General features: G+C 43.3%; 1 protein-coding gene and 1 long non-coding RNA gene across 2 annotated transcripts in view; both read left to right on the forward strand.

The window, feature by feature from the left end:
* Positions 1-50: 50 nt before the first annotated feature.
* Positions 51-11,207, forward strand: LOC144114288 (uncharacterized). Its single transcript, XR_013310995.1, has 3 exons — positions 51-173; positions 2,028-2,140; positions 5,365-11,207. It is a non-coding gene; the product is annotated as an uncharacterized LOC144114288 (long non-coding RNA).
* Positions 11,208-12,038: 831 nt separating this feature from the next.
* The window catches only part of LOC144114291 (BTB/POZ domain-containing protein 1-like), a 32,388-nt gene continuing 28,075 nt past the window's right edge, over positions 12,039-16,351 (forward strand). Inside the window, exon 1 of the mRNA XM_077647921.1 lies at positions 12,039-12,201. Coding sequence (XP_077504047.1) covers positions 12,174-12,201 — 28 coding nt within the window. The 5' untranslated portion in view covers positions 12,039-12,173. The remainder of the gene's footprint in view (positions 12,202-16,351) is intronic.

A 16,351-nucleotide genomic window follows, 5' to 3' on the forward strand; every position in this document is an offset into this window, starting at 1 on the left:
TCCAGCTGTGTTAATGACTGACAACTCAAGACCCGAAAAAGATGCCCTAGATGAAACATGGCCCAGCGCACGACAGCTGCTGTGCCACTTTCATGTTCTTCTACAGGCTGACCTCAACAAAGAAACAGGCAGCCAAGGAAGAGCGACGTAACTTGATGAGAGCTTTTCAGAAGGTGATGCATACACTGTCATTTGACTACCTGCCTAGGCCATACAATACAAAAGAAAAGACACACTCTGCACATAAAACACTTCGCCATGCCTATTTTGGCTGATACATTGCATTACTCAGAAATAAGAACATAAGAAGAGCTAACATTTAAAAGGACGTTAAGGATAAACTGAAGTTGGCCTGCACTGATAGATTCCTGCAATCTAACGAAAAGAGGCTAACCGCACCCCTAATGATGTAGCTTTTAGAAGTGAACAAAGACAGAAAAAAATGAGAGTTATCGCTACCACAACCATTCTAACAAGCAAACTAGAATTACATTAAGACCTAATCTTATACGCAGATTCCCAAGGCAAGGATCCATCACCTCCCACTTCTAAACAGTGATCACAGAGCTCTTTCCAGTTTTGACGGCATGAGTTTTAGTCAAGTGGAGGGAAGAAAACAAGTGTTTCATTTTTACATCCAACTTTCTAAGAAATAAATGCCTCTTTCACTGCCAAATGAGTGTGCGGCACTAGTGATCTTGTTTTTGATTTTTAACGAAGTATGTACACCATACAGAACCTGGCACATATAGTGCACACTTTGAGGTAAATATACTCACGATGACAGGAAAAGGATTCCATGCACTTTTCCTGTCACATACATAGTCTCATTGCCATGCTTCACAACAGTGCAGAAAACACAGATGAGAGAGACTGGACATAACAAGCACTTGTTGTTTCTAGTCTCCCTTTCACCCGTGTTTGCTGCACTGTTGTGAATCATGAATATATATAAACTCGCCCAACCTTCTATACTCTCATTGCCACTTGATTCAATGGCCACTGAACTGAATGGAAATCCGCTGGTGCCAAACATAAGTTTTTTCACTCGCCATTCAACTCTATGGGGATTAACTTAAGAGGTTTGAAAATGCAATTAGATAATGTCAAGAAGCTATGAGAACAACCACATGGTCACCATACATTAGAAAAAATACACAGGATTGAAACAAGAAAAATGAAAATTTTCTGTTCAATATTTTATTAACTGTTGACTTAACTAACTCCTTCAGAAATTAATTTTTATTCGATCATCAAAATAACAGCTCCGCAGATTTCCAGAAGTAAGCAAAGCAATACCATCTTTTTTGTATGCCACGTCTCTGTATATTGCCGATTTTGCCCATTTAAGCATAACTGCGTGCTTCATGACAACCAAGAACTGGCAATTCCCTACTGGTGCTACAACACAAAGAGAAGAGAACAGATAACAATTTGTTTGTGAAAGTACCACTGGAAAAAATATGAATGCTTCTGAAATGAAATGCACCGTGTTGCCTTTCATCTCTGTCTTTGGATTGTGCCTACTTGCAAAGTGTGCAGTGCTTTATTTTCTGAACATGTGTGAATTAAAAAAACTGCATTTACAACAATAACAAATGTTTTCCTAATCTGCTGCTTCAGACCGAGTGTTCGTCCTGAATGTAACTTACCTGGTTAGATATATCTTGTGCCTGCCAACAGATTTCATGCTTTCTTATTAACAAATTCATATCTGCGACAGCAACACACATGTATGGCCCTTGAAAAATTTTATGGTCATTGACTCCTTGTGCATTTAGATTGCTCATGTGACAGAGGATCCCTGGTGAGAAAAACTAAGCAAAGTTAACTGATCAAGGAAGGATGATGAGGAATGCAGAAACAGCTTGTACTTGCTCAAGATATAGGTCCAATCCTTTTGTGATATAAAGACATTCAGTTCAAAAATGAGTTCACATGGTATGGTACAGAAATAATGGTACGCAGCTAGTAATATAAAACACCACTGTATGCGTAGACGATATGCTTTTTTGTTCTGGTTTCAGATTCTGTATGCAAAAACACTGGAAGAGCTCCAGACAGCTAAGGAAGAGCTTCACTACCTCAAACACGAAGCCTTCATAAAGAGAGTGGAGACCTTTCTTCAATGCCAGCAAGAGTGGGTGCTCCTCTACCGTGCAGGCATAGTCACCAGAGGCCATAACACGAATAATTATTCAGAGGCATCCATACGAATCCTGAAGGACATTGTTTTGTGCCGCACTAAGGATTACAATGCAGTAGCCTTGGTAGAGTTTACCATCACAACTTGGGAAAAATATTTTGAGGAACGATTGCTGAGGCATGCGCATAACCATAGGAAAGAGAAACCTGATGTACAGTGGAGCTTTTATCCTTTCAACTATTATAATGAACTATTGTAGAAGCATAACAAAACTTCTTGGAGGTTAATGGCATAGTCATCACTTTCAGCATAGTATATCCCTGTGCTCATTACCTGGCTGATAACAATATTGTAATGAACCACTGGGTTGTGGACAGTTTCTGTTATGTACTGTGTGCAGCAGGGTTAAAATTTTGGGCATGCTTGCCGCAACTTGTAACCAGCAGCTCCATATTACATAAGTGTGAAACAATATATGAATGCAAGGCCAAGACACGCACCACCAACATCCCATTCCCAATAGTGTTATATCTTGTAGTGAGCCTTACAGATAATTTTTGTGCATCTTGAAGCACTGAAAAGCACATGTTGTGTTTCACATACATGAACACATTAATACACTACATGCAGTCATATACATGCAAGCATATATGTGTGCATGCCTATGCACACATGTATGGCAAGCATACAGTTGTCACTAGTGAGAAAGTTCCTTTTCAGGTGAGAAGGCACTGAAGGTCAAAACAAAATGAAACAGCAGATCATGCATCAGTGCGTTCACCTTGATTTGGGATGGCGTGCGTGCATGTGTTAATGATTACAGTGCACATAAATTCAGGAAGGGCAACCTCCTTGAGAATACTGACAGCGTGATGATTCTAATGGCCAGGAAACTTCACTTATTCTTGATAACAGAGAGATAGATGCAAGGAAAGGCACAAAGGTTCACCAGGAAATGCCCAACAGGCTGCCCTACATGAGAGGGTGAAAAAAAGGACAAAACAGAAGAGAGAAGGAAAGTTGAATTCAATTACTTGAGAGGATGGAAAATGTCCATATTGTCGTCTATAATCTACAAAAACAAACAAGAGCTATTGTGTGTATACAGACTAGCTTAGGATAGACATCATGTTTGTGACAGTAGAGGTAGTTCTGGCAGCAGCACGTTTTAGGCATGCAACCAAAACAAAAATGTACACATTTCTGTAACTCAAGCTGGAAAGGCTGATGGTGGGTCAGTTGGTGTAGGATGTTCAGGAGGGTGAAAACCAGCAAAAAAGGATACGGTGCAGAAGATAGAGGGCAGGACAGTGGCTTCACTAACAACTAAAGTCTGTATTGAAGACTGGCTGCGAATTAGTAACACAGCCATACATGGGAAAACAAATTTATCTATGAAAATTCACAACATATCAGTCTTTGTTATAGATGGTGCACTCACATTTTGTGCTTCCTTATCAGGAAGGTCTGAAGGATATTGCATGCCTTACGTGTTTTCTGGTGGCCTAGAATGGAAACCTTGCCAAAATATGGTGGTACATCTGCTACAGTGAAAGGTAGCATTACAACCAAGGCGGAATGCCTGTTCATTAAAACCAAGGCGGAATGCCTGTTCAGCTCGGACTTTCCATCAGGAATGACAAAACAGCAGAATCTGTCTTGAAAAGTAAGAACGGCAGTGCCAAAATAGAAAAAAGGATAGATGTGAGCAAAAAAAGGTACATTAAAGCCAGTCATTACTTATTTGCACAACATGATGCACAGCATAAAAAAATTTACCAAACATCAAGGCATAAATATGATTTTTTTTTTAAGTCCAGCAAAGCCATCGTGCCTCATGAAATATGCACTTAGTAAAAAAGAAACTGTGCACCACCAAACATGACAGCCAGCACATGTAATGCACCACAGAAGCGGTTTACAAGATTCCTTTAATTTGTGGAACAAGCTATGCCTGGCAGCGCGTGTGTTAATGATAAGAGAAGTGATAGATTGTAAAAGTACTAAGGTAGTGAGCAATACTGATGCTGGAGAAAATGGTCGTCTTGCCTTTTAACGTAGCTGATGTACCACAGTATGTATAGTCGCAGCCATTTAAATACAACGCATTTGTTAATGATCAAACTCCTCTCGCACCTCACCTATAGTAAATTAGGAGGTACCCGACATGCACACAGACAAGTTCCGCTGGTGTGTTCATACATAACGTCTAGAAACCTTCACACTTTCGCTAAATGTACACAAAAAGTTCAAATGATGAAGCTTGCTCTATACAATTGTGGCCCTGACTGCACGTCACGTTTAGTGAAGTTTACATTCTAGGCCACAGCGACATCCTTGAGGCCTTTGATATCAAGAAGTTTGGTGATTCTTATGCGAGCGTACCATCTCTAGCGCTGGTGAAAAAGGAATTTTATGTTATGAATTCTCGTATGTAAATTTCTCTTAGCTGCAGCTTTGGCATATTTAGGCTGTATTATTTGGCAGCCTGCCTTCAATAAATATTTTAGTCCAGCAGTTGTCCACCCCTTTGTGTTGTGTACTGTCTTTTCTGGCTGATTTTCATCTACCTGTTACCCACTCTACCCACCTGTCCATTTAAAAATGTCGCATCAGTTTTTAACCCTTTGAGGTGTTATTTTTGTTTTAATCGAAAGCAAACATTTTTCATCCTAAATAGTATATTGAAGCCCCATGAAGAGATAATTTGTTAGTTTGCAAGTGTGAAATACCACTGTATTTTTTAAACGGATGTGCAAAATCCTGTACAATGTGTCACAATTAATCGAAACAGCAATATTTAAATGACAGGAGTTGTCGAGTAAACAGCCGAAAAATAGTGAAATCAATTTTTGTTTTTGAGTTACACATTACGCTTGAAATTGCGAGACAAAAGATGACCTTACTGCTGGTGGCAAGATCTATCTGCATAAAAATGGCAAAGGACATACTAATACCCTGCTCAATGTTTCGCTAAATATTACTTATTGTATTCATTAAGCGGCATAAATAAGAACCACATCATATGTGGCACGAAGAACACTAATTCCATATGAAAGAAAGAAATTACTGCTAGGCATAGCACACTCTCAGAAAAGCCCGTTAGTTTGCCCTGTACACAATTATGTACAAAATGCCTTAAAGAATTAAGCAGGACTCACTCTTTCAGTATACAGTCAGAGATAGTATCATGATTATTTTTTTATTTTCCATTGCAGGACATGGAGGAAAAATACTGTGTACTTGAAAACTTGAAAAGGAGCTGCGACGTGTGCACAAGCTGGCTGAAGACAGCGCTGTTTATCCAAAACTACTGGATGCAGTCACTGCACAGCTCAAAAATGTGACAAGTAGTGGTGCACATGCTCATCTGCTGAAGCTAAAGGCCTCCTCTGCAGCAGATAGGAGGCGTGGCCAAATAATAAGAGTACAGTCAACAATCCTGGCAAGGCGCCGGCCTGGCCTACCAAGGGGCTCGAAACGCGTTCCTGCTGGGCAGCCAGTCACAGCAGGACAAGCAAGAAAAACCAAACGTGGCCACAAATTAGGCAGTAGCATTCAAGAAAATGTACCGGGGGGAAAAAAGTCGTTACTAGACCTGCTTTCATAGGTAAAGACAAACAGGATGCAGCAGCACAAGAATACAACCACTGCTACTGCATTCTAGTGGCATTGCTATAACTGCACCCAGTGCGGTGGCAATTGTGTCACCCTCCTCCACCTTCTCTTCCAGTGTGTGGCGCATGAGCCCTACTCCGCTTCAGTGTTTAGCTTACTTCGTACCATATGAATATAATTCAACTAACAGTGGCATGAAAAACATGCTTGGTGAACTTTCATATTCATATTAGCAGAGCCAGGAAAACGAAACCTCTGAAATTTGCTTTTTGAACAAAGGTGCACAAATTAAGAGAAATTTACACTAGTGTTTTGAAGACATGAATGAATGCAGCGACTGAGAGTGTGAAAATAATTGCAAAAATTGTGTGGGCGTTTAAAAGGTTTGCAAAGATATGAGTACCAAAAGCTACAAAAAGTTATAACGGTAACCGCCTAAGGACTGTTTCAGATATATACAGAACCACTGAATTGATATCTGCAGAGGTAATTAAAAAGAAACAATAATTAACTGATGCAAACTCCTTTCCAGTATGTGAAAATGTGTGTACTCATTACGCAGGAACCATGAAGGACAATTGAACTGTCGAAGTGCACAAGGCCCTAACAAAAGTGCAGAAAACTGAATTTTATTGCTGTTGGAATAAGCAACAAAAATGTAACCATTCAAGAGAGTTTTGACAGCTAGAAAGCTGAATTAAATTGCAAGAATGACAGGGCAACGTTATTTATTACTGCAAAACAAACACCTTCAGAACGACTAGTAAGTCGTTAATTGCAGTATGCGAAACACTTCTGGAGATGTACACACTAGCACTTCATTCCGATTAAAGCACTGGCAGTAACGGGATGACAACTGTAGTTAAGTGTGGGCTAAACAGAAATCAAAGGATTTTGAACTCTGTGAAATGGAATCACAGGGTTCCCAACTGTATCTAAAGAAATGTAGTGTACAAATTTCAGCTGGAAAGATTACGGCAACAGCCTTTTACAATACAGGAGGCTTTTTATAACTATAATGCATGCCATGTAATACAAAGACTTAAATATGCTTCAGTAACGACAAATATGGGAGAAACCAAAGTGAAATGTCGTGTGAAGCTGACAGCAAATGCGTTACGGCAAGTCTGCTCACGTCGATGCGCCAATATACAAGCCTTTCAAATCTAAACTATCTGGGAAGGCGGCCTCATGAAGCTTGAGCATTCACCGTGCTGTTCAGGCCTCGGTGGCGGTGATTATTTTATCTTCTGTAACACAAGCAATTTCTGCGTGGGCAGTGATTTCCTGACGATAATGTAATCAAGAAGCACTAAGCAGGTTCCTGCAGCGCCAAGAAGTCTCCTCAGTTGTGAAAGCAATGTCGTAAGATGAAATGTGTGTTCATGTCAAGCGGAATTACACTGATAACAAGACGTTCAATTTCTCTCCGAAAATTTTGTTTCAAATGCAAGTAGACAACCTATTAGCACTTGGTGAACAACTGACTCACCTTGAGTTTGTATAGCGCAAATAAAACGAGCAATAATTTTTTTTATTCAAGGAGAGGGTTGCAAGAAGCTCCTGATCGTTTCTTCAACTTCGGTGCTTTTTGCCAGTTTGCTTTCAAGAGATAATAATGCAAGGCCTGAGAACCTAGACATCTTATTTCTATATGCTAAGAAGTTTTTGATAAGTTAGAAATTAGAACCACTGACCATCTCATTACACCCCAGGCAGGGGTATCCTGAGGAATATTTGAACGTCTATTGAAAAAGCTCTGCAAGATGAAAAACCCAACTGAGGGATGAACGCGAAGATGTGCAACAAGGACGAATGCTTGGCTTCATGCAGGTCAGTGCCTGCCGCGTCAATGTGTCTCCGTGCCATCCTTCTATCCTGCAGCTGCACCGCCTAGAGTTCTGCACCCGATGCAGACCGCACCCCCTCACCCCCCTAGTGATGCCACTGCTGCATTATGCCACTGACTTTGCAAAGTGTCGCATTGCTATGCCTGCCACTTCTAGAAAAGGCCTCCCACCTCAGTTGTTATCAGTGTACATTCCTATTTCATGTTGGAGTGTGCTATGAAGTGTCCAAAGAAACTCTAAGGGGCAAAAGAGAAAGGCTGTAAAGCTTTATTTAGCTGTTAAAAAAAACTGAACTGGAGACTTGAGGTTACTGGTATGTTTACGATACCTCAGTGCATTTCTGTTCCATAGAATTTTTTCTGTTTCACCGATCCGTTTTCTGCTTTGCAATAGCTTAGTCGCGGTGCGAACTGTCCAATTTTTACACTTTCCTGTACACTGTTTTGTTTTTTGTGTGTTGCCTTGCGATACGATACCTCAGTGCATATCTGTTTCATAGAGTTTTTTCTGTTTCACCAATCCGTTTTCTCCTTTGCAATAGCATAGTCGCGGTGTGAACTGTCCAATTTTTACACTTTCCTGTACACTGTTTTGTTTTTTGTATGTTGCCTTGCGATACGACACCTCAGTGCATATCTGTTACGTAGAGTTTTTTCTGTTTCACCGATCCGTTTTCTTCTTTGAAATAGCATAGTCGCGGTGCGAACTGTGCAATTTTTACACTTTCCTGTACGCTGTTTTTTTGTGTGTTACCTTGCAATACGATACCTCAGTGCATATCTGTTGCATAGAGTTTTTTCTGTTTCACCGATCCGTTTTCTCCTTTGCAAATAGCATAGTCGCGGTGCGAACTGTGCAATTTTTACACTTTCCTGTACACTGTTTTTTTTTGTGTTGCCTTGCGCTACGATTCCTCAGTGCATTTCTGTGCCATAGAATTTTTTCTGTTTCACCGATCCGTTTTCTGCTTTGCAATAGCTTAGTCGCGGTGCGAACTGTGCAATTTTTACACTTTCCTGTATTATTGTTTTTTTGTGTTGCCTTACGCTACGATACCTCAGTGCATTTCTGTTCCATAGAGTTTTTTCTGTTTCACCGATCCGTTTTCTGCTTTGCAATAGCTTAGTCGCGGTGCGAACTGTGGAACTTTTACACTTTCCTGTATTATTGTTTTTTTTTGTGTTGCCTTACGCTACGATACCTCAGTGCATTTCTGTTACATAGAGTTTTTTCTGTTTCACCGATCTGTTTTCTGCTTTGCAATAGTTAAGTTGCCGTGAGAACTGTGCAATTTTTACACTTTACTCTATTACTGTTTTTGTTTGTGTTTCCTTACGTGCCTGTTTTTTAAGAATCTATTTTCGTACGGGGCCACAGCCAGTATTAAAGCTAAATATTTGTGGTTCACCCCCTAGTTGAAAGTGGCAAATAAATTAAGGCTTATTAAAATACCCCACGCTTTGATATAGAGCCAGGACCAACAGTACATTGTTATGGCAAATACACAACAGCTGTGTGCAATTTTCTTATTGTCCCATACGATGTCCATGTGGCAAATTTGATGTCCATGTGGAAAATTTTATTTAGGCATAGAAGAAATATGTAACCTTTCTTGTCTGTACACACTAGCAAAAGTCATGACCTGTATGCAAAATGCTCCTTTTCATATGCAAATCTATGAGGCCAGTACCTTCAACTGCACAAGAATTTTTATTGATATAAGTCGTCATCAGCACCACCCAAGTGCAGTACAGGACAGAGGCTCCTCCTGTTGGCCCCTAAATTTCCTGTTTTGTGCCAGCCACAGCCATGCTATCACAACTAATTCCATGAACTTGTTACTTCCTCCTGCAGTCAGCCACACTTGAATGCTCTTTCCTAATAGTCCAGAGTGCATGACAAAGAATTGGTGAATTCAACTAGTACGTCAGACCTCCAATTACATCTACCGCACTCCACATCAGCAGCCACACGCTTAAGTTAATTAGTACCTGGCCACTCAGGGTTGAGTGAAAAGTCTAGGATGACAAAATTAAAGGTGCTTCTTCCCCTGGCGTCAGTTTTTACCTCATCACGAGTGCACCTACTGATATTTTATCAGTGGATTACTTGGAGACTTGACATATACCTGAGTAATAAAATTCAATCACTAGGATATATCTCAGCAGAGAAGAGGATACAGTTTAAAAAATAAGCAAACATATAGTCAGAGAAGTACAAGAAGATTATATCAATCAGCATACTAGTATATTGCAAATATGCAAAAATGCTGTGCACTGAAGAGAGCTCAGAAATTCCTTATCAGATTATTGCTTTGAGAACAACTTTTATAACGCAAGTACTCTGCTGATAGGTAGACAAATTGGGAAATTTAGTGTCATGTCACAGGTATTAGTGTCATGTCACAGGTATTTTACTTCTGAAGAAGTGTTAGTTCTGACTCATAATGCCCCATTATTAGGCAAGCACCGAGGTGGCTTTGAGTGATCGAGTAGAACTAAGTTCAATAAGCATGGCTCACGTCCTTGTCAAAATCAGCCTCACTGTGTCTACTGTACAGCTTTTGCAATGACTCACAAGCGTGAAATCTTCACTGCCGCTTCCTTCCATGTCAGCAGTGAGCATTGTCAGCAGTTTCCCGAGCATCCTTAGACAAATATGACAGCACCTATGTGTTAACTTTAACCTCTTGTGAAAGGTGACATGGTAGGCTCCTCAGTTATGCAAGCTTCCATTGCCATATATTAGTACGTCTCTAACCTATCACATAGGTCACCGAAGGCCCTAGCTAGCTACTCGCCTCATTGCAATGTACAGGGAGTTATCTCCTTCATTTGTGTTTTAACACTCTCATTGACAGCTTCAGGACCGCATGAATGGAAGCAGTAACAAAACACTAGTAGTAGGATAAAAAAAAATCTATGATGGAGTCGTTATTCCAGTCTCAAGAGAGCTTGCTTTTGGGTTTCTTAAACAGTTCTCAATCGGACATCGGCCTCACTGTCAACATGCCCTTCACACACATGCAAACACTGCCATGAAACTTGCAAGGTCTCCAGTATGTGCCTTTATTATAGTCATTGTTTTACTCAAGTTCTGAACTGTAGTGCCTAGAATAGACAGTATAATGGAACCAAAGAACCTATAATTTTCACGCGATATGTAGATATAAACGCCTACTTATACACTGCACAGTCCACTGCCAGTCTACAATTCACAGAAGGTAGTAGTGCGTATTGTGGCGCGCATAAACAGCCCACGCGCAAATGCACTTTGAATTAACACACCAGTCAATGCCGTGCAGTCTGTCGGTTGCTGTAGGTAACAGTATGGCATATAAGTATCGAAAACAATCCAACAAGTGAAAAGTTAAGTGACCACCACTCGCCGCCATGGAACGAGTTTCGCGGCCGTACAGCACAGTGCGTGCCAGTTGCATATCGCATATAACTTACAGTCGTCCGTCTTTAGCGCAGGTAAGGAGGCCAAAGTAGCAGAAAAACGCGCGTCCCCGAGGTGCGCAACGAACGGGCCGGCGCAATGCGAGCGGCCATGGGTGCACCCAGAAGTTACCGTAGCAACAACAACAACAAACAAGCAGCGTAGAAGCATGGGGCGGAAATGACTTCAACGCGCAGCGCAGCCAATTGGCGGCCGTCTGGCTGTGCCGGCTGCGTTTGGCGAAGGCGCAGCCCGCGCAGGCGGCTCCGGCCAACACCACCTCTCCGGCGCGCGCTCAAAGCAGACGACAAGCAGACGACACGGGTGTTTGCTTCATCGGGCACGCCGTGGCGTTGTATTTCTGCGCCCTTAAGTCAAACAGCAACAGTTCTTGTCGGTGTCTGTGCGGGGGCCGTAATATTAACTGCGCTGCTACGCGCAGTGCGGCCTCCTTCGGAATTTGCTAGACTAAGATGGGATGCAGGTGTTTTGTTCGAAATTGCAAAAGCGGTTACAAGTGTTGCAGGGACAAGGTGAGAAGTTGTAGCCGCTTGTCGCCTTCTCGGCTGACGTGTAGTCATAAACGCTGCGCCGTACGACGCCCGCGTTCTCCTCCAGCAGATGAAACTCAGCGTGGTCACATACTCGACGAAAGTGAATGCATGTTTGCCTTCGACGAATGGCAGCAGCGCTTATACCCATCCAATCAAATCGTTTCTCCTACTTTCGCCCACGCTGCCATCGCGAGCGTCTGCGGCTGCGCTGCTCGCGGCAGCGCTTGCGGCGCGGACGCAATGCGTCATCGTCGCAAGTCATTTCTTTGATATTTTATTTTTAATACCTATGGCTGGTTATAATTAAGTTCACAAGCATGTTTTATTATCTATTGTGGTCCAAAAATATTACTTCTATTAGGCTTAACTTAAGCTGCGTTTACCGCCGATACCAGGATCGGTGCAATCGTTTCGACCGTGGCGGCATCCACGGCGCGGACGTGCAACTTGCAACATGCCACAACCTTGTCGCATTTGCTGCGTTCACTGTCCTCAGGGTGCGTTTTTGTGCTACGGTGCGGAGCATACTGACCAGCCGTCTCTCTGAGGCCTGTCGTCTTTGCGATGGAAGGTCACCAGGAAACAACGTCCTGTGAGTAACTAGCGTTTTCTGCTTGAGTGCTTTAGTTTTTCCAGAACTACTTGCCGTGAACATGTTCGTTTCTGCTCGCGAGCTCATGGCGCAGCCAGCCAGCGTCCACGTGTGTTGCTATGTGGGGACGGTTCACATGCAAGCGATTAAGCGGCGCGTCGCAGCGATAATTTCCAACACCTCGCCGCGCTTCGCCGCGACGACTCAAAAACAGGTCTTTTCGCCCCGTCGGCAGGATTCGCTAACGTTTTCGCTTGCATGTGAAACAGGCTTACGAACTCCAGTATGAGCGCGACATTGTGTGGAACCGTCATGAAACGCGTCTCCGCGAGTAGGCTTAGGTAGGCGAGCACATTCGTCACTGCTCTCTCGCGAGCTTTGTTGAACAAGTTGAATTGCGAAAGCTTCGTTTCCTCGGCACGTCGTCTACGCAGCGTCTTATTCCGACGCTCTCGAGAACTCAAAGCGGTCTCTTCCACAGATGAAGAGTCACGCCGGGACGTGGCATGACTTCTTCTAGCGCATCTTCGTTACGAGGCTTCTCGAGTCGTGCGGCGCGTTCTTCTGGCGTCTCTTGAGCGCGTTGTCTCTTCCTCGCTTCGTTCTGTCGTTGTGGTGTCTCTTTCGCGCTCTCCATAACGACTACAATACACTGAGGCGAAGCGGATATATAAAAAGTTAAGTGGATTAGCTCAGCTAATCCAGGATATAAAAAGGAAAGCTGTCGACGTTCACTGGCGTTGGTGTTGACAATGTTCTAGACGGCGATGGCTTTGAGGAAAGGAAAGGTGCATAACTAGCTCCCTGGATATGCGGACGCCTCATTCGTGTTTTGATACATGATGCGGTGGTGAGAGATGTGGTTTGAATTCATTAGCGCTGACAGCGTTGTGGCTGCCATGCGGCGCTGCAGCTGTAGCTAGGCCGCAGCGTTCATTTGGTGATCAATCTCTCGCGATCAACCATTAACTGCATGCCGCCTCCCAGGGTGGCAGGGAGAGCGCGCTGCCTATCCAGTGTGCGGAACGCAATCAACGCAGACTTTTGCCGTTGGACACGAACGGCACGTAAGTACCTCTGCTACACGGGCATTTCGAATGCCTTCCAACCAAATGTCATTCGACTCGACTGTCGCTTTGTGCTACCTGGCGAATTTTTAACAGGATTCGTCTGAGAAACATTCCAGTCAACGGAGCTCCACGAAGATTGTTGGTTGGCTTTTTGGGGAAGGAAATGGAGCAGAATCTGTCTCACATATCGGTGGACACCTGAACCGCGCCTTAAGTGAAGGGATAAAGAAGAGAGCGATAATAATAATAATAATAATAATAATAATAATAATAATAATTGGTTTTTTTGGGGAAAGGAAATGGCGCAGGATCTGTCTCATATATCATTAAACACCTGAGCCGCGCCGTAAGGGAAGGGATAAAGAAGGGAGTGAAAGAAGAAAGGAAGAAAGAGGTGCCTTAGTGGAGGGCTCCAGAATAATTTCGACCGCCTAGGGATCTTTAACGTGCACTGACATCGCACAGCACATGGGCGCCTCAGCGTTTCGCCTCCAGCGAAACTCAGCCACCGTGGTCGGGTTCGAACCCGGGGCTCCACGAAGACATTCGAAATTTTGGGATGCCTCCGAATATCGAACACAGCCGTAGCAATCGCTTCGGCCCGCCCACTTCAATGCCGGTCTGCCTCGGTTCGGTGGGTGCTGATTTTCCTTCGCGTTGCTAACTTTTTTCTCCTGCGCGTTTAGGAAATGTTTTGTGTACACACTAAATGAGTGCTCGATGATCATGGTACACCACTGAACAATTACAGCATTAGCGCGAAATTTCCCCAGGAATGCACCGATGAGCACCACTGCAGTTCAGTACTCTTGCTTACATCGCTGTGCACAAACTGCTAGTGCTCGTTTGCTTGACATAAAACGGAAGCTGCGCATTAGTTATATTAAACATTCTCATTTTTGCACCTGTTGTGTCCTTTTATGTTTACACAGAGCAACAACTCTGTAGGAAATGCCGATGCGACCACGAGCCTGGCAAACACTTGGTAGCCGCTTGGCTGACCGGCACTTCTTGCTAATCGTCCCTGTTTTCTGCGATGAGATGACTACTTCATTTCGAATCAGTTTATTCAGGAGCATGTTCGGTGACCGTTTGCATTCATTGAAAAGGCCTTGTTTGCACTCCACAAGCGACGACGACGACTGCTGATGGCAGCCTAAAACACTGAGCGGCAGTCTGCCGATCCCACCGGCACTTTCCGTTCAGTGCGTGCGCGTCCTGCAATGTAAGCAACAGTCGATATCAGGCCGTTTTTGGCAAAAACACTCTTTTTCCATTTGCGTTCCCTGAAACTAAAGAGTTCTCTCTCCAGAATCGCCAAAATTGCACGCAAAAACCCTGCGGACAAACTAGGCCTATCGCGAAAGGGGATCGTCGTCACTTGCAGAGCGATTGCAGCTGTTCCGATGTGCGCATTATTAAGGCCAAAACCTTTATAGGCTCATGGCTTGCCAGCGAGGATGTTCGCAGAAAATTTTCACTCTATAGCTGTCAATCAAACATGGTTGAGGTGTCCACCGAGATTTCGAGATCTGAGAGCTATAAGGCGCCCGTGTGCTGTGCGATGTCAGTGCACGTTCATGTGGTCAGAGCAGGTAGTCGAAATTATTCTGGAGCCCTCCACTACGGCACATCTCTCTTCCTTTCTCCTCACACTCCCTTCTTTATTCCTTCCCTTACTGTGCGGTTCAGGTGTCCAACGATATATGAGACAGATACTGCGCCATTTCCTTTCCCCAAAAACCATTTATTATTATTAACAGCTACTGCGTCCTTTCCTCTAAAACCTTTCCTTTCCTTAAAACACATGCTTCCGCATTCCTCCATGTAAACAGACAAGTGTCCTCACAGTTAAATAGTAATCAGTTAATTAATATTTCGCTAATTCCTGGTTTGGAATTAATTGGTAATTTTTAATTAGTAGATTAGTAAATAGTAATACTAGTGGTTGTTGTATGTCGTAACTGGGAACTCAGTAAACCATAATGCACTGCTCATGCGGAAGGCACCACCAGACCATGCACCTGCGCTTCAGCCGACTGCGCATGCGTGTGACGTCATTGAGTGGCGCTACCATCTTTCGAGAGGAGCGTTCCCCATGAAGTGTTGCCAGGCGCCTCGTGAACGCCGATCCGGAAGGATGCCGCCTAAACGCTCTCCTGTGTCTCCAGCAACCAAGCGTTCGTCAGCGTCAATGGACGTCAGCGAAAGTGTCGTGAAGCGAACAATTCTGTAGTGTTTAATCAACATCTTCACCCCACATCAGCCACACAAGCAGCAACACCGCGCAAAAGGCTTTCGCCTCACTGCACTTTAGGTGAACAAAGTGTCCCCCTGAATTTTTTTTTAGTTGCTGATAATTTAAAACAAGTTCTCATTAAAAGCCACCGTCAAGAATATAAGATGAAAAATTTTAATGCCTTTTAATTCTGAAAACAAATATTTTAATGTTGGAGCGCTGCTGTTGAGACTACACACTCGCCTTTCCAGACCAAGTGAAAGTTCACCAAACTCACTACGGGCAAAGTGCGTTCTGTAGTGAGCGCCACTAAAGCTCATCGTGTGACACTGCGCGAATGACGCTTTAGGCGAATGTCACTCGTTTACAGTGACACTAAATGCGTCCGTGTGGCAGGGGAAGGATATAAGTGCACTTTATCAAATCTGAACATCTCGCATGGAGTATCTCTGCACTCAGGTTGGAGTGCGTTCACGAGACACACTTTGATGGTCGAGTGCGTAACCTCGCCAGCAGCGACTTTGAAGGCAGATTATGTTTGGTGCATAAATACTACTCACCAGTTCACTTGACTTGTTATAACAGTTTTTTTAAACATATCTTTGTTGTAGCTACAAGCGAAGCAACGCAACAAAGGAAAGCAATCAGATGCAACTCCGCTGAATGCCGCCGTCTCCTTTGTTGTCAAAATTTTGGAGACTCATGCCTCTTCTTTTTAATATTTTTTCATTGTTAGAGACTGTTTAAGCTCGTTTTATTTGCGCTATCACGTCAAAGAGTCATTTTTATTTTTTATTTTTGCCAACCTCTTTAAAAATTCTGCTCATTTCATGTCGCCATT

Source organism: Amblyomma americanum, chromosome 1 (assembly GCF_052857255.1).
Source record: "Amblyomma americanum isolate KBUSLIRL-KWMA chromosome 1, ASM5285725v1, whole genome shotgun sequence".
In the NCBI taxonomy this organism is placed as follows: Eukaryota; Metazoa; Arthropoda; class Arachnida; order Ixodida; family Ixodidae; genus Amblyomma; species Amblyomma americanum.